The sequence below is a fragment of the Oreochromis niloticus genome, linkage group LG11 (assembly GCF_001858045.2).
Source record: "Oreochromis niloticus isolate F11D_XX linkage group LG11, O_niloticus_UMD_NMBU, whole genome shotgun sequence".
Lineage (NCBI taxonomy): Eukaryota > Metazoa > Chordata > Actinopteri > Cichliformes > Cichlidae > Oreochromis > Oreochromis niloticus.
In genome coordinates, this window is record NC_031976.2 from 4,626,914 (window position 1) to 4,653,819 (window position 26,906).

The 26,906-nt window shown below is 41.8% G+C and overlaps 2 protein-coding genes across 6 annotated transcripts in view; one reads left to right on the forward strand and one right to left on the reverse strand.

Moving 5' to 3' along the window:
- The window catches only part of ano10a (anoctamin 10a), an 85,642-nt gene extending 70,296 nt beyond the window's left edge, over positions 1-15,346 (forward strand). For both annotated transcript variants that reach the window (XM_025911152.1, XM_025911153.1), the window contains one exon: positions 15,185-15,346. In XM_025911152.1, the coding sequence (XP_025766937.1) occupies positions 15,185-15,331 (147 nt within the window). In that variant the 3' untranslated portion in view covers positions 15,332-15,346. The remainder of the gene's footprint in view (positions 1-15,184) is intronic.
- Positions 1-26,906, reverse strand: part of snrka (SNF related kinase a) — a 70,406-nt gene that overhangs the window by 31,235 nt on the left and 12,265 nt on the right. For all 4 annotated transcript variants that reach the window (XR_002063780.2, XM_013266542.3, XM_013266541.3 and 1 more), the window contains exon 3: positions 16,925-17,066. Coding sequence is in view for 3 of the 4 variants with exons in the window: in XM_013266542.3 (XP_013121996.2) it covers positions 16,925-17,066 (142 nt within the window). In the remaining variant the exon portion in view is untranslated. The remainder of the gene's footprint in view (positions 1-16,924; positions 17,067-26,906) is intronic.

Consider the following 26,906-nt stretch of genomic DNA (forward strand, 5'->3'; position numbering starts at 1 on the left):
ACTACCAGAAATCTCGAAGCACAGGCCGAGGGGGAGGTGTGGCAGCAATTTTTCACACCAGCCTATTAATTAACGAAAGACCAAGACAGACTTTTACTTCTTTTGAAAGCCTGATGCTTAGCCTCGTCCGCCCCAGCTGTAAAACTCAGAAACCAGTCTTACTTGTTATTATCTATCGTCCACCTGGGCCTTACACAGAGTTTCTCTCTGATTTCTCAGACTTTTTATCTGATTTAGTGCTCAGCTCAGATAAAATAATTATTGTGGGTTTTAACATCCATGTAGATGCTAAAAATGACAGCATCAACATCGCATTTAATCTGTTATTAGACTCAATTGGCTTCTCTCAACATGTAAAAGAACCCACCCACCACTTTAATCACACTCTAGATCTTGTTTTAACATATGGCATAGAAACCGAACATTTAACAGTGTTTCCTGAAAACCCTCTGCTGTCTGATCATTTCCTGATAACATTTACATTTACAATAACTGATTACACAGCAGTGGAGAGTAGACTTTATCAAAGTAGATGTCTTTCTGAAAGTGCTGTAACTAAGTTTAAGAATATAATCCACCCACTGTTATCATCTTCAATGCCCTGTACCAACATAGAGCAGAGCAGCTATCTGAACGCTACTCCAACAGAGGTCGATTATCTTGTTAATAATTTTACCTCCTCACTACGTACGACTCTGGATACTGTAGCTCCTGTGAAAACTAAGGCCTCAAATCCGAAGTACCTGACTCCGTGGTATAATTCTCAAACTAAAGCAGATAACTCGTAAGCTGGAGAGGCAATGGCGTGTCACAAATTTAGAGGATCATCATTTAGCCTGGAGAAATAGTTTGCTGCTTTATAAGAAAGCCCTCCGCAAAGCCAGAACATCTTACTATTCGTCACTGATTGAAGAAAATAAGAACAACCCCAGGTTTCTCTTCAGCACTGTAGCCAGGCTGACAAAAAGTCAGAGCTCTACTGAGCCAACAATCCCTTTAATGTTAACTAGTAATGACTTCATGAACTTCTTCACAAATAAGATTTTTATCATTAGAGAAAAAATTACCAATAATCATCCCACAGATGTAATATTATCTACAGCTACTTTTAGTACCATCGATGTTAAGTTAGACTCTTTTTCTCCAATTGATCTTTCTGAGTTAACTTCAATAATTAATTCCTCCAAACCATCAACGTGTCTTTTAGACCCCATTCCTACAAAACTGCTCAAAGAAGTCCTGCCATTAATTAATTCTTCGATCTTAAATATGATCAACCTATCTCTAATAATTGGCTATGTACCACAGGCCTTCAAGATGGCTGTAGTTAAACCTTTACTTAAAAAGCCATCTCTAGACCCAGCTGTCTTAGCTAATTATAGGTCAATCTCCAACCTTCCTTTCATATCAAAAATCCTTGAAAGAGTAGTTGTCAAACAGCTAACTGATCATCTGCAGAGGAATGGCTTATTTGAAGCGTTTCAGTCAGGTTTCAGAGCTCATCACAGCACAGAAACAGCTTTAGTGAAGGTTACAAATGATCTTCTTATGGCCTCTGACAGTGGACTCATGTCTGTGCTTGTCCTGCTAGACCTCAGTGCTGCGTTCGATACTGTTGACCATAATATCCTATTAGAGCGATTAGAACATGCTGTAGGTATTACAGGTACTGCACTGCAGTAGTTTGTATCATATCTATCTAATAGACTCCAATTTGTTCAAGTAAATGGAGAGTCCTCTTCACACACTAAGGTCAATTATGGTGTTCCACAGGGTTCAGTGCTAGGACCAATTCTATTTACATTATACATGCTTCCCTTAGGCAGCATCATTAGAAGACATAGCATAAATTTTCACTGCTATGCAGATGACACGCAGCTCTATCTAGCCATGAAGCCAGGTATCACAGACCAATTAGTTAAACTGCAGGAATGTCTTAAAGACATAAACACCTGGATGGCCGCTAACTTTCTGCTTCTTAATTCAGATAAAACTGAGGTTATTGTACTTGGCCCTGAAAATCTTAGAAATATGGTATCTAAGCAGATTCTTACTCTGGATGGCATTACCTTGGCCTCCAGTAATGCTGTGAGGAACCTTGGAGTCATTTTTGACCAGGACATGTCCTTCAGCGCACATATTAAACAAATATGTAAGACTGCTTTCTTCCATTTGCGCAACATCTCTAAAATTAGAAATATCCTGTCTCAGAGTGACGCTGAAAAACTAGTTCATGCATTTATTACTTCCAGGCTGGACTACTGTAATTCATTATTATCAGGATGTCCTAAAAACTCGCTGAAAAGCCTTCAGCTGATCCAAAATGCTGCAGCAAGAGTACTGACAGGGACTAGAAAGAGAGAGCATATTTCTCCTGTTTTGGCTTCCCTTCATTGGCTTCCTGTTAAATCCAGAATTGAATTCAAAATCCTGCTCCTCACATACAAGGTCTTAAATAATCAGGCCCCATCTTATCTTAATGACCTTGTAGTACCATATCACCCTATTAGAGCACTTTGCTCTCGCACTGCAGGCTTACTTGTTGTTCCTAGAGTATTTAAAAGTAGAATGGGAGGCAGAGCCTTCAGTTTTCAGGCCCCTCTTCTGTGGAACCAGCTTCCAGTTTGGATTCGGGAGACAGACACTATCTCTACTTTCAAGATTAGGCTTAAAAACTTTCCTTTTTGCTAAAGCATATAGTTAGGGCTGGACCAGGTGAGCCTGAATCCTCCCTTAGTTATGCTGCAATAGACGTAGGCTGCCGGGGATTCCCATGATGCATTGAGTTTTTCCTTTCCAGTCACCTTTCTCACTCACTATGTGTTAATAGACCTCTCTGCATCGAATCATATCTGTTATTAATCTCTGTCTCTCTTCCAGAGCATGTCTTTCATCCTGTTTTCCTTCTTTCACCCCAACCGGTCGCAACAGATGGCCGCCCCTCCCTGAGCCTGGTTCTGCCGGAGGTTTCTTCCTGTTAAAAGGGAGTTTTTCCTTCCCACTGTCGCCAAAGTGCTTGCTCATAGGGGGTCATATGATTGTTGGGTTTTTCTCTGTATTTATTATTGTGCTATCTACTGTACAATATAAAGCGCCTTGAGGCGACTTTTGTTGTGATTTGGCGCTATATAAATAAAATTGAATTGAATTGATTTTTTGAGAAAGAACAAAAATGCCATGGAAACTAAGAAAAGAAAGCTGTGAAAATAATGCTCAGAGTAGGGCTGGGCGATATGGCCTAAAATCCATATCGCTGTATAATTTGAAGCATGTGCGGTAATGCTATATATTATTTTCTTCTGTATACCATATTTTCCGCACTATAAAGCGCACCTTATAGTCCGGTGCACCTTATGTATGAATTCTGGTGGTGCTTTTATGTGGTACACGGTGCTCAAAAATCTGTCAAAAATGTTTTAGTATGACTTTGGTAAGCTACAAAGCTGCACCACTTGATGGACTGACGGCTACCATAGTCAGGAGCCTCGTGGAGTAACCTGGGTCCAAAACTCAGTCCACTTCACATGCGAGGATATAGGATAATATCATTATGTGAAAAACCGAGAGGGTGAGAGACGCGACAGTCAAGTGGAGCGTGCGTCTGTCCTCTCAGTAAGTGAGTGAGACAGTAGACAGCGGTGAGGAGGGCTGTGCAAGTGCATCGCAAAAACACATAAATATGCCTGACACCAAACAACAAAGCAGCATCTGGCTGCAGTTTAAAGACTTTTTTTGTCTCGGTCTCGTCTCGACTTTGTCCAGGCGGTCTTGACTACAAGTCTATTAGAAGTTAGCTCGCTAGCTTCCACCTAAACATGATATACCATGTTCTGACTGAGAGACTTCTGAAAAAATTAAAATGTACAGCTCTGCTATCACTTCCAACATAAATGAAGACAGAAAACTAAACAGCAGTGACTTTTTTTAGGGTTGCTGAAGTTGGGCTAGCTGGTATATAATGATGTGCTCCGTGATCGCTAGCAACACAGCTATGTTAGCATAACATAAACACAGTGAAGCTGGAGGATGAACGCTAACTTTTTTCCACTCGATAAAAGTTAATGTGAGGATTCCTGATGGTTCGGGACAAATGCAATCACACGGTAGGATGCTATAAACAGACCAAAGTTCAGTCAGGAGAACAACTGAGATAATCCATCCACAATATGAGGTTAGTCATTAATATACTGCAACAACATTGGAATAGAGCAGAATTCATTCATTAATGAATCAATGGTATGGAAGTGAAGGAAGCGCAGTTTTTGGCTTTCCTCATATTCCAAACCATCCTCTGTCTCTTCGCTATTACTGTTGCCCGGCATAATTGTGTGGATGCCCTAAAAGGGCTTCCACACTATTGAGTTCCTGTTTCTCTTTATTCTTTATTCCACTATTTACTAGTTGCTTCCGTACGTTTTTTGGCACTTAACTACTCCCACAGTTTTTATCCGATTTTGGCCATTCAAACTTTAAAAAATTCTGCTATTTCTGCTAATGCCGGCTATGACTTTTGGTGCTCATAACTTCTATACTTTTTGAGATATTGAATTTTTTTTGCAATATTTTTTGCCCATTTCTGCCATATCATCAGTGGCCTCACTGATTTTCCTTGCCGGGTTGACCTGTGTTTTAGCTCAGTGAGATGAGCATCCGTTCTCAGACTGGGAGGCCCGGGTTCAAATCCCGCTTATGGCAACATTTCTTTCAGTTAACAGTTAAACTTTTTTAACTCAATTTCAGCTTTTTCACCCCTTTTCAGCAAAATTTTCAGTTTTTTCACCCCTTTTCAGCACAAATCCCAGCTTTTTCAGCTATTTTCAGCAAAAACATCTTTTCAGCAGAATTCTGAAAAGAGTTCTGCAGAACACTTTTCAGCAGAAATTCTGCTGATTGAACTCTTTTCAGCAGAATTTTCACCTCTTTTCAGCCCAAATTCTGCTTATTCACCTCTTCTGCAAAATTTTCAGCCTTTTCACCTGTTATTACCACAAATCTCAGCTGTTTTCAGAAAAAACCTCTTTTGAGCAGAAATTCTGCTGATTCATCTCTTTTCAGCGCAACTTTCTGCTTCTTTACCTCTTTTCTGCAGAAATTCTGCCGATTCACCTCTTTTCTGCAAAATTTTCATCCTTTTCGCCTCTTATCAGCACAATTCTCAGCAGCTTCTGCTCATTTCAGCGGAATGGTCAGTCTGTCCACCTCTTCTTTGTGAGAATGAGTTTGGCTCAGTGAGATGAGTAGCCGCCTTGAGACCAGGAGGGCCAGGTTCGAATCCTGCTTAGGGTGAATTTTTTTTTTTTTTTTCCACCACCATACAACTTTTTGCAACTTTTCATCTTTTTCAGCTTTTCAGCAGACAGCTTCAGCGTTAAGGTATCCACACAGCATTTTCGCAGGAAATGCAAATTTTTCTAGTTTGCAGATGATATTGCTTGTAGCCGCTGCAATGCTTTCGACCAAAACAGGCGCAGCTTGATGACGCCATCAACATGTGCTATCGCTTAAGAGCGGTATAGTCCATATCTCTACCATTGGCCAAATTCATATAGTTTCTACCGTATACCGTTTATACCGCCCACCCCTAGCTCATAGAAACAGAAGCAATGTTGTAGTTGCAGAAGAATGACAGAACACAAACTGAGTACAAGTACCGAGCATAACATGACCTGAACTTTTAGATTCTTGACTCACAACAAGTGACAACTCTGGGGCAGTTGTAGCATTTTAGTTACGAGAGAAAAAAAAAAAAAAGGAGCAAGGACACATAAGTAAACAAACTCATTCTTTGCTGACATAAGGCTGATGACATCCACACACACACTCTGTAACACACACAGACTAAAACTGTGCAACCCAGCCAGTGCACTTCATCTCATTCAGACTTCACTAAAACCATTTTCCCAACTTTATCAAATTCCCAAGTGTATTTGCAGCAAAGAATGAACAGACCATGGCAGTGGAGGCTACAGGCTAACAAGCTGGACACAACAGTGCTGCTTCCTGTCATTCTGAGGATTAGTCAGAGCTAGCCAGGCTCCTTGAAGACCAAATCCAGCTGCAGCAGCAGCAGCAACAGGAGCTGTTGAGGGGAGAAAGAGGCAGTACACTGACAGCAACGGTGCATTACAAAGTAGATATATTTGAAAGACAAAGTTTAATATGATACATTCATTCACAAAAATAACCCATTAGATGTGGCAGACGACCACTCAGTGTAAGGTTTATGCCACAGCTGCCACAGTACTGGTAATCATCAAAATGTTGATATCCAGGAATCTTCAGATTTACTGTTTTATAATAATTTTACAATATTTTTTTTAAAAAATAGAACATATTATTGTTGACATTGTTTATTGTTTTGGGTTATGATGAAAAATGTAGTTATTTACTTCCATTCCTCAGCAGAAAAGAAAACGTTTTAGTGTTTGAATGTTATGCTTGATTAATTTCTGATGTGTTCTGGCTGGGTATAAAACAAACAAAATTTTCATGTTGTCTTGTTCTACTGTTGGATGTGTTTTTAACCCAGTGTGTGTGCATGAACTGTTACTCATGTTAACAATGGCAAATTTCAAACAGGCTTATATTCATGAAGGGCAATCAATCTGAAATCACTTGGTTAAAAGGAGCAAGAAGGGAGTTCAAATCTTGTACTATGACGCTCCGTATTCTGAACTGTGAATGATTCTAAGATACTCTAAGAAGGTCCAAGAATATTGACTTGAAAACTAGCATTACAGATTTAAGTATCAAGGCAATATTTTAGTTTTCTTTATGTAAGTGCATTTGTCCTGACCAAGAGCTGCATTCAAATTATCTCATACAATCATCTTTAGATTTTTATACATAATTACTTAAACACTAAGTAAAGAGCATGGTTTTAAAGTTCAAAAGTGCTTGCTGTGTAAGGCCCATTAAAACTGCATAACATGCCCAAAACCTAAACATTCATGCATTCAAACAGAGGAAATCAACAGGGAGCAAACTGACTAAACACCAATCCTGATGCATCATCTGTATGTAGTTTACACAGTAAAAATCAGCATCCCAAGAAACACAGCGTTCTGTTTCTCAGCGGCTCACACGCAGTTCACACAATCGCCATTCTCATAAGCTATCAGACAGACCAGAACTACAGTAGCTTAGTACTTAGTACTGTTTGTACAGGCTGATGGGGGGGAAGCAGGCAGACGTTATAGACCGTAGGGCATATAAAACAAGCACTATTTTCAGTGTAATCCCAAGAAACTAGAATTAAGGAATACAAAAACAAAAAAAAGCTCAGATGGGGGAGGATGTGGGATAGCAAAAGAGAGATGGTGAATAATTAAGTAACTGAGGCATGTAAGTAAATGCATTTTGGTGCGTCAACAGGGAATAGAGAGCACAAAGACAGGTGCATCCAAACAAACAGACAAAATGGAAAAACTACAATGTGGAGCTCTGTGATGATCCAGCGTGGTGGCACACAAAGCAGGCCAGAACAGGTGTGTAAGTGAGGAGAGGAGGAGAGCTCTTATCCAGGATGAATGTTAGAAACGCCTATCAAAACTGTCATCACCTAATTTACACTGGTTATCACAAAGGACAGAAACAAGCATGTGTAGTTGGAATCGCTGTTCAGTACAGGAATTCTACTAAGCGATGTAAGGGATTAGGAAGCAGCTGACACAAGTGAAACTATGTTGTTTCAATGCTAATCTCTTTAATTAAAAGAGGTTAGTTCATACACTGTGGCCTCATGCTCAGAGGCCACGAAAAACTAAGGAGTAGTGGAAAATGGGGTCAGAAAGGTGTCAGAGGGGTAAAAGAGTAGAACAGGAAAGACTTTAAAATAGGAACTAAGGGTGCAAAAGTAAAACAGTCATGGTAAAAAGAAAGTAGACCCTCTTTCACTTAAGTTTACTTAACACAACATAATTTAAAAAAAATCATCTAGTCCCAAGCAGGTCTTAAAATGAAGTAAATACAACTTCATATGAACAATGACACATGACATATTACACCATAAAAATTAAGACAAAATGCCAAAGAAGGGTGAATAACCAAGTCCACCCTTACTGCTTCCACAGGAATTAAAAGCAGTAAGTAAGTGGCAGGCAGCTCTATGCTGCTAATCAAACACACTTCATTAACTGATCATCAGTAAGCGTGAGCATTTCTAAAAAAAACAGTCGTTACCAAATTGACTAGATTTTCTGGGGTCAAGGTCACTGAGATTCAAAGTTTTCAAAGATTTTTAGTAGATGCGCTTATGGTATCAATTTGAAACATGTGACTTCATTCTCTAGTTATCGCATTCACAAACTTGGGTGTCCATGTTGTCTGCCCACCTGCCCGGCAGCGTGACAATACCTCATCAGCCTTTTACGACTGAGAAGTAAAAAACAAGAAGTTTTGACAGTCTGCAAGTCTGGAGCATTCAGGTGTGTGCTAACACAATGGCAACTAGGAAAGATATCAGCAATGACCTTCAAGAAGCACATGCTCATCAATCTGAGATGGGTTCTATTCAATTCAATTTTATTTATACAGGGCCAAATCACAACAACAGTCGCCTCAAGGCACTTTTTATTGTAAGGTAGAACCTACAATAATACATACAGAGAAAAACCCAACATATGACCCCCTATGAGCAAGCACTTTGGTGACAGTGGGAAGGAAAAACTCCCTTTTAACAGGAAGAAACCTCTGGCAGAACCAGGCTTGGGGAGGGGCGGCCGTTTGTCTATCATTCTACTATTTGCAAGTATGAAACATTAAATCTTTCCAAGAATAAACATCCCAGCAAAGTAAAAACTGCAAAACCCCAAGAGCTACATCTCTGCCTCTACAGGCCTCAGTTAGCATGTTAAAAATCATAACAGTGCAATTAGACTGAACAAGGAGAAAGCCTCTTCTCTCTAAAAATAACATAGCAGTAGGTTTCAGGATCGCAAAGTTTAATCTGATCAAAACAAGTCCTCTGGAACAGATGTCATGGTTATTAAATACATTTTTAAACAAAACACTGTTACTGAATAGAAAGGCATTTGGCTTATTTTTCCGTGGTACAAATCTTAGTCATAAATTGAAGACATGTTATTAATCTATATAAGTGTGCACAGTAAAAAGTAACCACTTTTTTTATTACATCAGTATGGCCAAAAAGCCAGTCTCGAAAGCAAATACTAGTTGAGCCGTCAAAAAAAAAAAAAAAACAACTTCCCTGTGTTCCTTTATTTGACAGCAGTCCTCGCTTACGTCAGAAAATGTTGGCAAGAGAAGTCATATATTAACCCAAGAGACTAAACTTCATTCTTTTAATTCCAGCACAAAGGAACAGATAAATGTTTTTCTTAATGTGTGGTGTGACAAGCTGTTAAGAAAGCTAACAGCTTGAGTAGCTTTCCACACCTTTTCAACTCTTAAATTCGACAATCCCATGTGAAAACACTGAATTTGATCTTAACTCTGTTTTACAAAGTGATATTACCGAGTAAGTTAAAGGGTTTGGAGTGGCTCTAAAGATGACATACTCATGATCTGATACGGTCTCTTGTTATCATGGTCTTAATAATGTGATTAAAATACAGCTGCAGACCTATTTCACAGCACTAGGTTGCTTAGTTTGTGTACAACTTCTTTAAACTGGAACAGAACTATGGAGAATTGCCAAATACAAATGAACTCAAAACAATCCAAACGAAACTTTGAAGATTCTTTGAAGGTGAAATGAAGCAGCTACTTCAGCTTTTTATCAGGTTTGCAACAATGAGATTCTTCCCTTTCCCCCCCCCTTTTACTTCTCATTTTCTTGTACCAATAATCAACCACACTAGTTGTTTATAACTATATTCACGGGTAACGGCTGCTTCCATAGCAGCATCACTAGTACTCTAACTGGCAATTTTGACAGAATTGTTTGTAAAAACGAAATCTGTAATATTTAAGGAAGAAGCATTTAGAAATGCTAAACTGTGACACGGGCAGATTCACCAGTTTGACACTGTAAAAATATAACCCTGAGACTCAGTGTGCGGCAACCAGCTCTTCTCCTCTAAAGTCAAAGCCCATCAGATTGCACACAGCTGCTCCAGCTTAGCATTTCAATCTAGTTACATCTCTCCTTCGACTCTGAGGAGATAAGCATTTATTTCCTGGGTCTAAAAATAATCATTTGTACAGTTTGTTTGCGAAAATGTTTTCAGCACAATGCCATCTCTTGTGTTCTTGGAAGCCACCCATTTCCCCTTGTGTCACCTCAGATGTACATGACTGCCCATCTGGCGTTATAACGGCCATCTAAGTTTTCGGAAGATCATAGTTTTTACCTCCTACATATGTGGTGACTATGTTTGCAGACAGTGCAGAAACAGTTCTTTCTGGGCTATGATGCACAACAATGGATAAAACAAGGGCTCATTAACCCCAAAAATACATATATAAATAAATAATTTTTTATTTTTAACTGGGTCAGAAAAAAAATCATCATGAATAATTTCTTGATTGAACGTGGAGTGTCAGTCTTTTGTGCTTCAAAAATCATTTATTTATTTTTATATACATATATATACATATATATACACATATATATATATACACATATATATATATATATATATATATATATATATATATATATCCTATCTTTCAGGTCAGTTCCTCTCGCACTCAACGATCCTTCTCCTATCGCACTTGGGGCTATGTACCCAATCTCGGGTGGGGGTGATGATATCTCCCCCCTGACCTGGCGTCCTGACTCCTCCTTGCCGTAGCATTTATGTTGTACCTCGTCAATCTCTAGCTGTGAGAGCAGTCCCTTCTTTCGAATGTTGGAACACTGAGCTACTAGTTGTTTCGCCGTCATTGTGGATGTTGGGTATCGAAGAATCCATAGGTCCCTCATCCTATTCATGTAACCCCTTCCGCCAGGGTTACTTGCGTAGTAGCATTCCAACAACGCCCTGTTTTCGTCTCTTGCCCACCGATGCCTTCTTGTTCCAGTAGCCCACTTGTCGTCAGGGTGCCCTGGTTCCTCAACACCTGACGCGGACCTTGTTGATCCGGGCGACGTCCGAGCCGGCATGCCTTCATATTTATCTGTCTCGCTCATGTCTGCGGTAGGCTCACTTTAGCATAGGGGGTCTAGCCTTAGGACCCTTACTGGATACAGACGCCCCAGGCAGGAATCGAACTTGCGATCTTCTGCTCCAAAGGCGTGTAGTCTAACCACTACGCTATAGCTTGAAACCTGGACCCCCCCTAGCCGGTTACCAAGATTACGTGAAGTACCCTCAGAAGGTCTGCTAGATGATGTTAATGCAGCACTACGGATGATACCTACAACCACGATTACCGACACTAACAAGCTGATCTACACTACGGCAGCAGTGATCAGTGAGATGCTTGGCTACAAGTTGAACAGCCACAAGGGGCAGTACCCTCCATGGAGAAGGAGGCTAGAGGGCAAGATCAAAGTAGCACGGAGGGAGGTTAGCCAACTAACGGAGTTGCAGAAAGGCGCGACAAAGAAGGTGCATAAGAAATACAGCAAGCTGTCCATACCTGAGGCCTTGGAAACTGCCAAGCAACGACTCACAGCCTTGGCCAGCCGCTTGAGGAGGTACACCAGAGAAAGCAAAGGTATACTCTCAGTGGCAAGGGAACAATAACAGAACAGCACCACCAAGGCTGGAGACGGAGCAATACTGGAAGAGCATATGGGAGAAGGACGCAACCCATAACGGCAATGCTCAGTGGCTAGTGGATCTGAGGGCAGACCATAGCGACCTCCCTGAACAGGGTCCAGTAACCATCACAGTGGCAGATATCCAAGAAAGGGTCTCCAGTATGAAGAGTTGGACAGCACCAGGGCCCGACATGGTTCACGCCTACTGGCTGAAGAAGCTGACTGCACTCCACGAGCGTCTGGCAGCACAAATGAACCAGCTGCTAGTTAACGAGAGACACCCGGAATGGCTAACCGAAGGTCGGACGGTCCTGATCCCCAAGGACCCCAAGAAGGGACCGGTCCCATCCAACTACCGACCAATAACCTGCCTCAGTACTACATGGAAGCTCCTGTCAGGCATCATATCGGCTAAGATGAACAGGCACATGGCTCAATACATGAGCGGGGCACAGAAAGGGATTGGCAAGAATACCAGAGGCGCAAAACACCAGCTACTGGTAGACAGAACAGTCAGCCGAGACTGCAAGACCAGGCTGACCAACCTGTGCACTGCCTGGATTGATTACAAGAAGGCCTATGACTCAATGGCCCACAGCTGGATACTGGAATGCCTAGAATTGTACAAGATCAACAGGACCCTAAGAGCCTTCATCAGGAACTCAATGGGAATGTGGCACACAACACTAGAGGCCAACTCCAAGCCCATAGCACAAGTCACCATCAAGTGCGGGATCTACCAAGGAGATGCTCTGTCCCCACTGCTGTTCTGCATAGGCCTGAACCCCCTCAGTGAGATCATTAACAAGACTGGCTACGGATACCGACTACGGAACGGAGCGGTTGTCAGCCACCTCCTGTACATGGATGACATCAAGCTGTATGCCAAGAGTGAACGAGACATCGATTCACTGATACACACTACCAGGCTATACAGCAATGACATTGGAATGTCATTCGGGCTGGAGAAGTGTAGTCGGATGGTAACAAAGAGAGGGAAGGTAGTCAGAACTGAGGGGATTGAACTACCAGAAGGCAACATTGCAGACATAGAGGACAGTTACAAGTACCTGGGGATCCCGCAGGCGAATGGGAACCATGAAGAGGCCGCTAGGAAAGCTGCAACCACCAAGTACCTGCAGAGGGTCAGGCAAGTCCTGAGGAGTCAGCTGAACGGTAAGAACAAGATCCGGGCAATCAACACCTACGCCCTGCCCGTGATCAGGTACCCTGCTGGGGTAATAGGCTGGCCAAAGGAGGAGATAGAAGCCACTGACATCAAGACAAGAAAGCTCCTTACCATGCATGGAGGGTTTCACCCCAAGTCCAGCACCCTGAGGTTGTACGCTAAGCGGAAGGAAGGAGGCCGGGGACTGGTGAGTGTCAGCACCACAGTCCAGGATGAGACAAGAAACATCCACGAATACATCACGAAGATGGCCCCAACTGACAGTGTGCTCAGTGAATACCTCAGGCAGCAGAAACCCAAGAAAGAGGAGGAAGGCGAGGAACCATCATGGAAGGACAGGCCCCTGCACGGTATGTACCACCGGCAGATAGAGGAGGTGGCTGATATCCAGAAATCCTACCAGTGGCTGGACAAAGCTGGACTGAAAGACAGCACAGAGGCACTAATCATGGCAGCACAAGAACAAGCTCTGAGTACAAGATCCATAGAGGCTGGGGTCTATCACACCAGGCAAGACCCCAGGTGCAGGCTGTGTAAAGATGCCCCAGAGACAATCCAGCACATAACAGCAGGGTGCAAGATGCTAGCAGGCAAGGCATACATGGAACGCCATAACCAAGTGGCCGGCATAGTGTACAGGAACATCTGTGCCGAGTATAACCTGGAAGTCCCGAGGTCAAAATGGGAGACGCCCCCAAGGGTGATGGAGAATGACCGAGCTAAGATCCTGTGGGACTTCCAGATACAGACGGACAAAATGGTGGTAGCTAACCAACCGGACATAGTGGTGGTAGACAAACAGAAGAAGACGGCTGTAGTGATCGATGTAGCGGTTCCGAATGACAGCAATATCAGGAAGAAGGAACACGAGAAGCTGGAGAAATACCAAGGGCTCAGAGAAGAGCTCGAGAGGATGTGGAGGGTGAAGGTAACTGTGGTCCCCGTGGTAATCGGAGCACTAGGTGCGGTGACTCCCAAGCTAGGCGAGTGGCTCCAGCAGATCCCGGGAACAACATCGGAGATCTCTGTCCAGAAGAGCGCAGTCCTGGGAACAGCTAAGATACTGCGCAGGACCCTCAAGCTCCCAGGCCTCTGGTAGAGGACCCGAGCTTGAAGGATAAACCGCCCGCAGGGGCGTGCTGGGTGTTTTTTTTTTTTTATATATATATAGGGGGTTTTAATCTCTGCCAGCAAAAAGGTCTGCCGGGCCTAGAATCAATCAGTGTGGCTGCTACTGTGTTCCATTGCAGATCAGAAACACTGACAGGAGGAGCTCAAGACAACCTACCAGCTGTTACTAACTTCTTTTCAGATATGGGATACAATAATATTTCACATAGCTTTATTTGAACAGCAGTGACAGTGATAGACAAAGTAATGACATTTGCCAGAGCAATTGGTCAGAGCTGCTTCTTTATGATCAAAAATAACTTTTTTAGCATTTTTTTTTAAGCAATGTTACACATTCCCACATGGCATGGCAAACACGGAAAGGTTTTGTTATTATGACCCATTCCTTTTACAAACACATCACATCAGCTGATTGTTGGTGACCAGACTTGACCAGTTTTTTACCTGATCGCCCCGAGATGATCAAGTCTACTGATCAGCTTCCGCTGATACTCGATATTAATCAGTGTTACCAATGTTAAAGTAATAATGTGTTGTAAGACAACATCAAGCCGCACTTAAACCTTTGCATTATCTTTTACAGAGGCAGCACGGTAGTGCGGTGATTAGCACCATTATTCTGGAGATTCTGCCAAAATATATATGGTATTCACAGCATGCATTTTTTTCTTCTCCTGTTCCAGTTTAGCTCGACATGCTGTACTTTTACTGGCGGTACTGTGGGTGAACTCATTCGTGTATTTCAACTGTTTTTTGTGATGATGAAGTTGCAAAATGCTAAAATCAGATTTTTATTTTTTATAAATACAAATTTTATAAAAGGGACACGTCGGCTGCTTGTCTGTCAGTCTGGATTAGTGACTGCCACATAATTAGTCACAGTTTCCAAAGTCACAGTCAAGGACCATAAGGTGCATTTATAAGTTTTTGGTGACTAATTGCTGCTCCGTTTCCTGATGAGAATAATTAGGTGTGACTCATACTGTGCATAGAGGTCAACTTTGAGTCGATGAAATGCTATGTGAACTTTGCTTTCGCTTTGCAGGTGAAATAACTAGGTTTTATGACATACCACTGATAAAACAGGTTTTTATAGATTAGGGGGTGGCCCTACATTCCACACTGACAATATGGCCTATTTATAATGTTATCGGCTTACTGGTTCACATTAACAGAACTTTTTTTTTTTACAGGTTGATGTATTCAACAGTAGACCATGCTGGCCGAATGGGGCTGGCTCTTTTCCAAAGAAGATGTGCAACATGTTGACTACACACAGACACAGACAGAGGGGGAAACTGGGATACACACATTGTTACATGGACAGATATGTAAGGTAACTGGGACAGAAGAGGAAGAAGCAAGTTTCAGTCCAGTCCCTCTGTAAGATTTTCAGGTATGAGATATGAGGCTGGTATTTCAAACTGGATGACATCCTAAACTATCAACACACACAGCTTGTGATTGCACACAGTGACAAGATGTATAGAAGACTGTTGTCCAGGATTATGATGTACTGTGTGACATGCTTTGGACAAATGGGTAGAGCAGCATAGATACTATTCAGCTGAATATCAGTATAATGGAAAAAGTGACAGACATAATAAAGCAAAGACACATATATGCTACATATTCATGATGCGTTTACTACTGTAGAACATAATGTTAGTCATAAATTTTTGCCTTGTGCCATAACATGATTTACTGATTCCTACAATCAGTTCTGTTAGCCATTATAGAGAAGTTAGTATCATGAATAAAGTTAACTGGTGAAATTATTTGGCAAACTAGCATTTCTTTTAGACTAGATTTAGTTAAAGGAGGACATGGTCAGCCAGCTAGCTGTAACAAATCTGATGATGTTCATAATTTGAGATGATAAAGTCATTTAAAAAGCACAAGTTATCAGATGACAGTTTCAATCAATTAACTGACCTCTACTCTGCAGACTATATAGAAGATAGCTTATATTTTTGCTGTATTAGCAGGGACACTAATAAGAGCTGGGAGAATTAAAAAACAAAAAAACAAAAACAAAGTTGTTTTGTATCTGATACATCAAAATACAATTGACAGTCAAATGTACTGTCTTTCATAGTCTAAGACAAATGTTAATGCAGGGCATGAACAGTTCCTGTGTTCTATATGTGAAAGCACTGCTGATAACTAAAGATCAGATTCAGATTTAAAGTAAAAAACATTTCAAATGAGGACTAGAATACCCCAAAGAGTTTAACCTTGAGCCGAGCTTTGATCCTGTTCTAGTCTGGATGGAGAAACACAGATTATCATTTTTCTTCCTTTTACAAGTAAGCTGTTCACAAATCTGAGTGTGGTTTCAAAAACAAAGCTTTAACAGAGAAGTCTAACACTCTCTCAGCACCATGTTGCTTTGTTGCTACATTTTAGTGATGATTATGCAACCTTTTACTTAATGCAGGAAGCACATGACATTTCCACCAACCTGATGTGGTTTGGGTTGCAGTCAAAACCTCACAGCTTTCCTGTTGCCGTGCATATGCACTCACCTTTGTCACTGGAACTTAATCTGATCCTTGAACATGGCCCTAATTTCAGTAGCCAGCTGCAGCAGAGATCCCACAGTTTACCTTCTGACAAAAGATGTGACAGTGGAGCATTATGCAGGATGCACTGTCTCTAATTTTCCATAGCTTTTAATAACAGAACACTGTCAAACCCAGGCATGAGAAAACATTTGAGGGGAAAAAAAAAAAGGCACAAGTTGAGCTATATACTGTCTCTGTACACCATCTTACAGCAAACCAGTGACTGACTGCAATTTCCTGTAGTGTAACAAGCAAATACTGAAAATCAACCTATTCTGATCGATCCTTCTCTGTATACAAGCAAAAGGACCACACACAAGCTTTCAAATGGCAGAGTGAAGGAGAAAAATGCTGTGCATTACTTACTCTTTGCAGGTGCTGGAGACATGAGGTGGTACAGTGTATTTACAGTCCATGATCATGGTGAGGGTCTCACTGTCGTTAGCTTCCTGGAAGGGTGGCTGGCCACAAACCAACATGAACAGTATCACACCGAGACTCCAGATATCTGAGGAAGAGAAAGACACGAGGTCAGACTTAGAACTAGGTGACATTTATCATGGTATTAACAGGTGCAATATTACAAGGACATTTATTAACACATCAATTTCTCACAAATATGGCTGTATGCGATTCTGATCCACAGCTGTGTGCTACCTACGACAGATGTGTCTAATGTATTGTTAAAATATATGTCATCTCAGACTGAATCCAAGGCTGAATAATCACACTAAACTTAGTTATGACAGAACAATAATCAATTTGACATCATGATATGAATTATATTTAAAAACTGAGTGCAGGTGGAAGGTCAGAAAGTGGAAAAGTTGAAGCATGTGAGAGAGGGGGAAAAAAAAAAAAAACAAGTCTAAACAGAGACTGTGGCGTGTCAGCGTTTTTCATCTAACACATCTGTATAGTGTATTGGTCAAAAAAACGCTACAGATACATTAAAAACCAATGACATGCAAACCTGTTGTTCAGCCATCGTCCCTAATTAACATCGCTTCAAATAATTCTCCAGTGTGGAAGACATCTCATTTTACAAACGTGTTTTTCCCCTGATCTCTCCACCCTCTTACGTCCTGACAAAAGATGACTGCAATGGAAATGATGCCACTGACCGGAAACAAGCAGACAATTAAAGGAACTAAGATGTTCTCAGCCAGTGTGGTAAACAACAGTGATGGACAGAAGTGTGTAAAGTCTTCCTCCAAGGCCTTTTCACCTGTCGTCTCCACAGGTTATACAACTTATACTTCTGTATAACTTTGTACAAAGATAGCAGTCTGTTTTTTCGAGTGTAATTCCACCATTTTAGAACAACAAATGCTTTATAAGACCTCAGTAAATTAAAATCAAAACCAAGCCATGTCCAAATGATGCAAACAAACCATAACTATCTGCTTACCCATATTTATATCTCCACCAATCCATTCTTATATCTCTAATATAAATAAATATTTTCCTTTTCCTGCTGCTGATTGGCACTATGGAGGCAGAAGCGGGATAACAGCCATCTCTCGCTTTCACCTCTCTCCTAGAGATTTCTAATCAGCATGTTTGAGTGTCTTATTTCCTCTTACTGTATGCTATTAGGTATTAATAGAACATAACCACATTATTTTATTAACACCCCCTAGTGTCCCGGCCCATATAACTATGTAACTACACCCTATACTGCATAAATGCAAGACAGTTTAAAACTGCATTTTCCTCATTTTCTCTGGTTTGCTTGCATAAAACAAAATGTCACTGAAACCCAAAACAAGCTCAGGTTCAATGTTCTCAAGCAACAGTGCATGTGTGCTAACAGCATAATCAAAGTCATGTTAATTCATCTATGCATATGCTTATTCAAGTGTACAAATTTGCACTTGCTAGTTGCACCGAGTGAAAGCAAACTGTCAGCATGCAGAAGCACCAGTCCATACACACTTTATGCAACTAAAGACACATTCATGCACACATACACACAGCCTTTGGTTCACTAGTCAAGGACGAGAAACAGCCTCGGGCAGAGAGCTAGGACAAACCTTGTCCTGTCGCTCCGTATAGTACGGTATGTTCTCAACTTTGTTTGGCACACACATAGAGGCAGATGTTTGAGCCAAGTTCATTACACACATACAGTATGTATACTGCATGTCCTGCCATGCCCATATAATCACATGCAAAGCTTTGGGAAATAATGTGTAACATTTTCATCACTTAGCAGAGAAACATAGCCAACTTACTTAGGCTGAAAGGCGAGGGAGACATCACAGAATCTCTAGTCAAATATTGGCAGCCCTAAAGTAATTACCACGATGAAGATTTTTAAGTAAGTTTCTAATTAAGCTCAAACACATAGATGCCCTCAATACCAAATGGTTTGGCAGAGTGGAGCCTTGATGATGCACTAGAAAAAATGCCAGATAGTAAAATTTAAAAAAAAAAATCCCCAACAAAAACTACTTTTGGAGGAAAAAAAGATGACAACTCAAACTGATTCTAAAATGTTTTTAACTCAAAGGGACAGCTGTGAGTTGTTGCATCTTTAGACTCAGCTTTGCTGGGCTACTATCAGCACTCCAGATTTGGCCTTAGGCTAGGGAGTGCTGTGTATATTTAAACTAACCAAATGACCGTACAGAGAGGGCCAAGTGCCTTTAAGAGGACCTGTCTGAAGAAACAGCTTGCCTGATTGAATACTGAGTCTAATTATTGCGGTATGCATTTTGATACCATCCATCACATTCGATTTCAGGGGCCATCCTTGGCTCTCTCCCAGCTCGGTGTGCATGCAGAAGCAGCTCCAAGAGCAGCAGCAGGCAGTTGCAGGTTGTCTTATGAGAGTAGAGTCCCCACTGAGCCAAACCCGCCCCCCCGGCTTTGTAGCACTTTAGAGGATAATTCCTGTCTGACTTCCAGATGGCATTCGTTCTGAAAAAGTGATGTATTCATATCACTGAGCCACTGCTAAAGCCCAACAAATGGGGTGTTACAGGAACAACATTTCTCCTTAAAAAAAAAAAAAAAAAAAAAAAAAGCATCAGTGCAATTACTGTGCGTCTAAACCCATTTACAAAGTACCTGCAGTGGTTTGATTTGAAAAGAGTTGTGTAACAGCTACTAGAGAAGCAGATCAAGCATTTTAACTCAGCCGTGTTAATGGACCAAAAAGCTGCCCGAGTATAAAGCGATAAAACAATATGTACCTCTACATTATAAGCACCAAAGAGGTCTTCATCACAAATGCTGAGGCTGATGTTGCACTCTGCCATAAAATATATCACGGCCTTAATGTGCCCACATCTGCAGTATGCTGGCGCCCTAAAAGAGTTCTCTCTCAGCCTGTAGCAGTGTCTCCTCTTCTGCTGAAATATTAACAGGATATGGATGTGGTGAAAGGTCAGCTTGGTCTGACATCAGCGTAGAAGCTCACTTTTCGATGTACCAATTAGATCTCAACGTGCTGGCACACACACAGGATCAGAGGGATGCCATGGCTTGTGTGTAGCGGGCATGTTCATGTTAAATCGAGAAGCGTGTAGTTCTAGTAGTATCAGTACCAAATTTTAAATTTCTGGTATTGTGGCATGGGGGTTGGAGTCTTGACTCCATACACTGGCCTCCACAGGTGTAGAAGGTCAAGCTCTTTATAGGAACGGACTGGAAAGACTCTTGATGTCATGACTTTTGAGATTTTCTCTAGCCTCCCTCCTGCTAGATGGTGCATGACAGCGAGTTTCCAATAGAGTTTTTTATTCTAGCATTAATGACAGAGACTAATGTGTTGGCTTCCTCGACTGACACGCTTGATCTAGAGAAAAGCCAGAAAAGCTACACCCCACCCCCATGAACCCCCACAAACACACACACCTACTTGTAAGCCTTACACATGTGATATTTAATTCCCTCCATCTATGACATTACAGTGATGACAGTATACATTATTTTTGTCTTTCCCAAACCGTGTGCCAATGTGTTTCGAGACTGATTTAATAAGGAGGTTGGCGAGCTTAGAAATACACTTCAGGTTTATTCAGGTGCTTGATCAGAGTATGTGGATTTGTCTTGTCAAAGTCAAAGCATGTCTAAACACCCAATATCTGCTTCAGGAACTTGTTTAATTAGGCCTACTCTCTGAAAGATGTGAACTTTGTGAAATGTCAGCTGCTGCTACTAGGCTGCAAAGCATACATATATTTTTTTCCTACCTATGAATGCTTCTCAAACTTAAGCTTGGCTATTTGAGTAAGCATGAAAAGAGATTTCATTAGCCTAAAAATGAAGTTCTTACAAAGTAGTATTTTATTCCTCCTCTCTGAGGAGTGCAGCATCTTTTTTGTAGTTACAGAGCATGAGAAGCCTTTAAGACTGGTCACAATGAGCTTCAATAAATACTGAAAAACTACCTGAATCACAGAGCAATTTAGTATGCTCCTGTTATGCTTTATTACTACCTTATGACAGTCTGACTCTCCAGGTGGTTTCTGTCTCCTGTTAGTGTTCAGACCCTCCCAACTATCACAATCACTGATAAGCAGCACTGCAGGAGGTAAACGTTTACTTTTACGTTTCACCATAATGTGTGTGTAACTCAGGGAGGAGCTATTTCTGACTAAAAGTACTGTCTAAAAATGGAGGGATTTTCTGCAGAAAACGACATAATTTGTTCTTGGTATACTGATATGCATGCCAGAACATTTCAGTGAGATCATCCTGCAACATCAACTCTGCACTGAATGTCTTTGTAGGTTACTTGTGGAATATTAGAATGTTGAACATCCTAAATGTATAGTAAATTGGCATTCATTCACAGCTAAAACTCATACAAGCCTCAAATTTGTTTAAATTTAAAAAAAAAAAAATCAGTTGTGATCTCTGGAGTGAATACCCTCTAAATTAGGTGTTAATAGAGGGGAGGAGGACTCGCTCTTTATGTTAACAACCGCTGGTGTTCCCCCAGTCACGTTAAGGTGAGGATGGCTGTGTGTAACAAACACATCGAACTGTTAGCAGTCGGTCTTCGACCATATTATCTACCGCGTGAGTTTACCCTCGCCATTATCGTCATTGTTTACATCGCCCCTGATGCCAACGCGGCGCAGGCGTATGACGTCATCAGCTCTGCGACAGCGGACCTACTAAATCGTAGTCCCTCTGCGTTTGTGGCTATAACGGGTGATTTTAACCACACGAACCTCTCCACTGTTCTACCTACATTCAAGCAGTATGTGGACTGCAAAACAAGAGACAATAAAACACTGGACCTGTTTTATGCCAATGCTACTGAGGCATACACCTCCAGCCCTCTCCCTCCTCTGGGCAGGGCTGATCACAACCTGGTCTACCTCCAGCCCCTTTACAGACCTGCCGTTCAGAGACAACCTGCAGCCACAAAAACGGTCACAACATGGACAAGGGAGTCGGAAGAGACTCTGCAGGGATGCTTCGAGTCAACTGACTGGGATGTTCTTTGTGATTCCAATCAGGACAATATTGACAATCTGACAGGCTGTGTTACAGACTATATCAACTTCTGTGTTGACACTGTGGTCCCCAAAAAAACTATTCTGTGCTTCCCCAACAATAAGCCCTGGGTTTCCAAAGACATCAAAGCAACCCTGAACAAGAAAAAAAGAGCTTTCAGAAACTGTGACAGAGATCAGCTGAAACTGGTGCAGAAGGAGCTGAAAGCCAAGATTGCAGAGGGTAAAGAGTCCTACAGACAGAGGCTGGAAAACAAACTGCAGGAAAACAACACCAGGGAGGTGTGGAATGGAATGCGGGCTATCACTGGCCTGAGACAAAAGAGAGGTGTTGGGATGGATGGGGACGTCGAAAGTGCTAACAACCTAAATCTACACTTCAATAGGTTCGACTGCCCTGCGTCTCCTGTCTCCACACCCAGCTCTTCCCATCTTCTCCTTTCGCCTCCCCCCTCTCTTGCCCCCTCAGACTGTCTCACTCTGTCCCTCTCAGCAGATGACATCAAAAAAAGAATTGGGCAGACTCCACTCCGGCAAAGCTGCTGGCCCTGATGGTGTCAGTCCCAGGGCCCTCAGGTGCTGTGCTTCCCAGCTGTCTGGAGTTCTACAACGGATCTTCAACATGAGCCTGGAAATGCAGAGAGTCCCATCACTCTGGAAGCAATCCTGCCTGGTTCCTGTCCCTAAAAAGATCAACCCGTCGACCCCCAGTGACTACAGGCCAGTGGCTCTGACCTCACATGTCATGAAGACGCTGGAGAGACTCATCCTGAAACATCTGCGTCTGCTGGTGGAGCCCTGGCTGGACCCCCTGCAGTTTGCTTATCAACCTCGTATCGGCGTGGAGGATGCCCTCATCTACCTGCTGGACCAGGCTTATTCTCACCTGGACATTGTTGGGAGCACTGTGAGGGTCATGTTCTTTGACTTCTCTAGTGCTTTTAACACGATCAGACCATCACTGCTGGGGAATAAGCTCACGGAAATGTAGGTGGACGCCCCACTGGTAGGTTGGATTACGGACTATTTAACAAGTCGACCACAGCATGTCCGACTGAAGAGCTGCCGCTCAGATAACATCCTGAGCAGCACAGGGGCGCCGCAGGGGACGGTCCTATCACCCTTCCTCTTCACTCTCTACACATCTGACTTCAGGAACAAGTCTCAGTCATGTCATCTGCAGAAATTCTCTGATGACTCTGCCATCGTGGGCTGTATCAGGGATGGACAGGAGGAGGAGTACAGGAGTGTGGTGGACAGCTTTGTCGAGTGGTGTGAGCTAAACCACCTACAACTTAACATCACAAAGACAAAGGAACTGATTATGGACTTTAGGAAGCAGGCTCCTCCTCCTACCCCTGTCACCATCAGTGGGGCTGATGTGGAGATCGTTGAGGACTACCGGTACCTGGGGGTACACTTGGACTGTAAACTGGACTGGACCAAGAACACCAATGCTATCTTCAAAGAAGGGCAGAGTCGGCTTTTCCTACTGAGGCGGCTCAGGTCCTTCAATGTTGGTAGGAAAATGCTGACCATGTTCTATCACTCAGTGTTGGAGAGCGTCGTGTTCTTTGCAGCTGTGTGCTGGGGAAGTGGGGTGAAGACAGCTGATGCCAACAGGCTGAACAAACTGATTAGAAAGGCTGGTTCTGTCCTGGGTGTCAGACTTGAGAACCTGGAGGTGGTGTCTGAGAGGAGAATGCTAAAAAAGCTTCTTTCTATCATGGACAACCCCTCCCACCCCATGCACGCCCCCATGATGGACCATCGGAGCAAACGCAGCAAAAGACTCATTGCCCCGAAATGCAGAACCGACCGCCACAGGAAATCCTTTGTACCGGTGGCAATAAGACTGTTTAACTCTTCCTCACTCTGTAGGTGATTCTCCTGAGACTATTACCTATGTTATTCTGTTCCCTCCCAGACCGTGCAATATTACCCAAGAGTACTTATTGAATATTTGTTTTCATCCCCCCATCATATGCTGCTACTCCCTTTATTCTATTGCACAATACTTTGTCACTTTCTAGAACCGCCTGCACTGATAGTTAAGTTATTTATTCACCAGGATATAGTTATGTATATTACTTTGTTAGAGTTATCCGATACTATGTCTTGCACTATCCTACTGTATATTACTGTACACTATTCTTATTGTATATATTGTGTATCTTATATCTATTTCATCTGTTCCTCTGTCTCTCCTGCTGCTTTGAGCATGTACATGACAAAAGAATTTCCCTCGGGATAAATAAAGTTGTTCTTATTCTTATTCTTATATAAGACAAAGATGGCACAAACAGTAATGTGAAAATGAGAACCAATCAACTAAAAACCAAGTGATAAACGTGGATCATACTGCTCCAATCTAATGTTTTACGGTAATTATCTGTTTGATTCCATTCAAATCTATGTTATATTCACAAGAGGCTAACCAATTCAGTGAGACACACATCTTATATAAAAACTTTTTTCTCCAGCTTTAATAATGCAAAAATATTTTTTTTACATGAATTAATTTATTTTTTAAGACAAAGCTACCAATTCAGTGTTACCTACTTTATAATCAGCTAATTAAAAATTCAAAGTATTTCCAACATAATCTGTTGCACTCTCCTTGCACCAGCAGCTATGTAGCTGTAATCTGGAGAAGCAAGCTGCACCTACGTCTCTTCTGTTCCCACACAGTTTTCTGTATTGTGGGAGGACAGTATCACTTTAACAGAGTCTAAACCACTGGGCCAAATATCTTCTGCAGGAAACTGCATCTTACCACATCGCAGACTTCTCAAGAATAATCTGAGACTGCTGGCATCTGCGGGATGTGACACTATTCAAATTTCCAGAGTTGCCGGACAGATGACAGGAGTTTGTTTAATTGTCCTCAAGCCACTGAATTAAAAATCTCATTATTAATCTTACCTAATAATTTAGCTATTCTGTTCAAAAGAAATCAACTGTACAGCATCTCAATGAGTAACTACAGGACTCCAAATGAGTTACTGTTGTGCATTAAAGAGAAACGGCAGCTGTGCTGACTCTGGGTAATCAGAAATGACAGAGTAGAGTTGATCTGTTCAAACAACTGAGCCTGGAAATGACAGCTAAATGATACTGAAGAGAGTCACTTTGTTGCTTTACTGTCAACCAGTGGTAAACAATTCTTTTTCCACTGACCCACCATAGAAGGACAATTAAATATGTAACCAAGGTTACCATGCTACACAAAATGATGACACCTTTGGCCTCCAAATAGTCAGAAGACATAAAAAGGTGACCCAATTAGACCAAAGCCAACTACACTTTTCACACACCAGATATTTTACAGTAGTTTTAAGAAAACGTAGAACATCACAAAAACTCTGCAATCACCTTCACAGACAGGCGGTTTCCAACATGTACAGAGCTGTCAACCTGAAGAGCACACCCGCCCACTCATCAATCCTTCAGACTCATACACGTGTGCGCTCATCACATCAACATAAATGCTCCTGTCACTTACAGGCAGAGAGAGTAGAAAGAGCACTCCAGATGACGGCTGGTGACCTGCTACAGATGTCATTCTGTCACATACAGACGTGCTGCAACTCCACACTGTAGACCGGTGCATCACCTAAATGTAATGTGGTCACTGTATCCTTTTCTTGCTCCCCCCCAAGTTCAAGTTCAGTGCTTCCTACATACAGGCCAGCCAGGTAAGTGTGAAGACACATTTTAGAATTTTTATTTAAATAATTTAATGCCTTTTATAAAAATTTAAAAAAAATACATATAGAAAGCAAGAGAAAGAGTAGTGCATTTTGAAGGAATGCTGCAATTTCTGGGTCAGTGTGCAAGTCCCCCTCCAAATCCCGACCACCACCATGTTAAAAAGAAGGAATTCACTGACTAATTCAGCAACACCAAAAGGCCTGATAAACCGCAGAATCCAAACATATGAGAAACACTCAAGTCACTTTTTGCCATTCACCTGACTTCAAACAGGGTCATCATTTCTAGAAAAACGTTACTTTAAATGACTCCTGTAAGTGAACTTGCTTGGAGAATGACAATTGTCTTTAATGTTATTTATGTTTGAACAATATTTATGTAACCTGGTGGCCCACAAATCAAAAAACAAAGAACTTCCTTCCATCACACAAGCTTCTTCCACTGTTTGTTGGTTTTACAACATTCAGGTATCAGTGGGTCAGATGCATCTGGGGTGCAGGGTGACTCACTCGCTACTTAGCAGTTACAAATCCTTTGTGAGTGCCTGGAGAGCCATTACTACACTCTCCTTTCCACTGCTGGCTCATCCTAAAATTCAAGCAGGTCTCAGGCTCAAAGAGCTCCATGTCTGCATCTGAATCCAGCATGTCTTCCTGCACTGCAAAGTTCCTGAACTCTCAATATGTAACATAAGTAGATACTGACAACTGCAATATAACTATATTGTGAAGGTAAAAGGAAGAAATTCGGTGGGGACAGCAGCGGATAAAACAAAAAAATTCAAATGCTGTCACAGTGCTAGTTTTTTGATCCCCCCCTGTCCTGACATGTCTCAATGTGCTAATAATTCCACTCTAGGCTGGAAAAAAAATCATGAAAAAGCAAACGATGGGCAACAGTTTAGCTCAGTGGGATGAGCAGACTACCATACGCTGTACGGCTGAGAGTGGACGGCCCAGGTTTGAGTCCGACGGTCCTTTGTACGTGCTATATATATATATATATATATATATATCTCTCTCATTGGAATGCTCACGTTAACTTTTATCAAGTGGAAAAAAGTTCGCATTCATCCTCCAGCTTCACTGTGCTTATGTTATGCTAACATAGCTGTGTCGCTAGCAATAACGTAGCACATCATTATATACCAGCTAGTC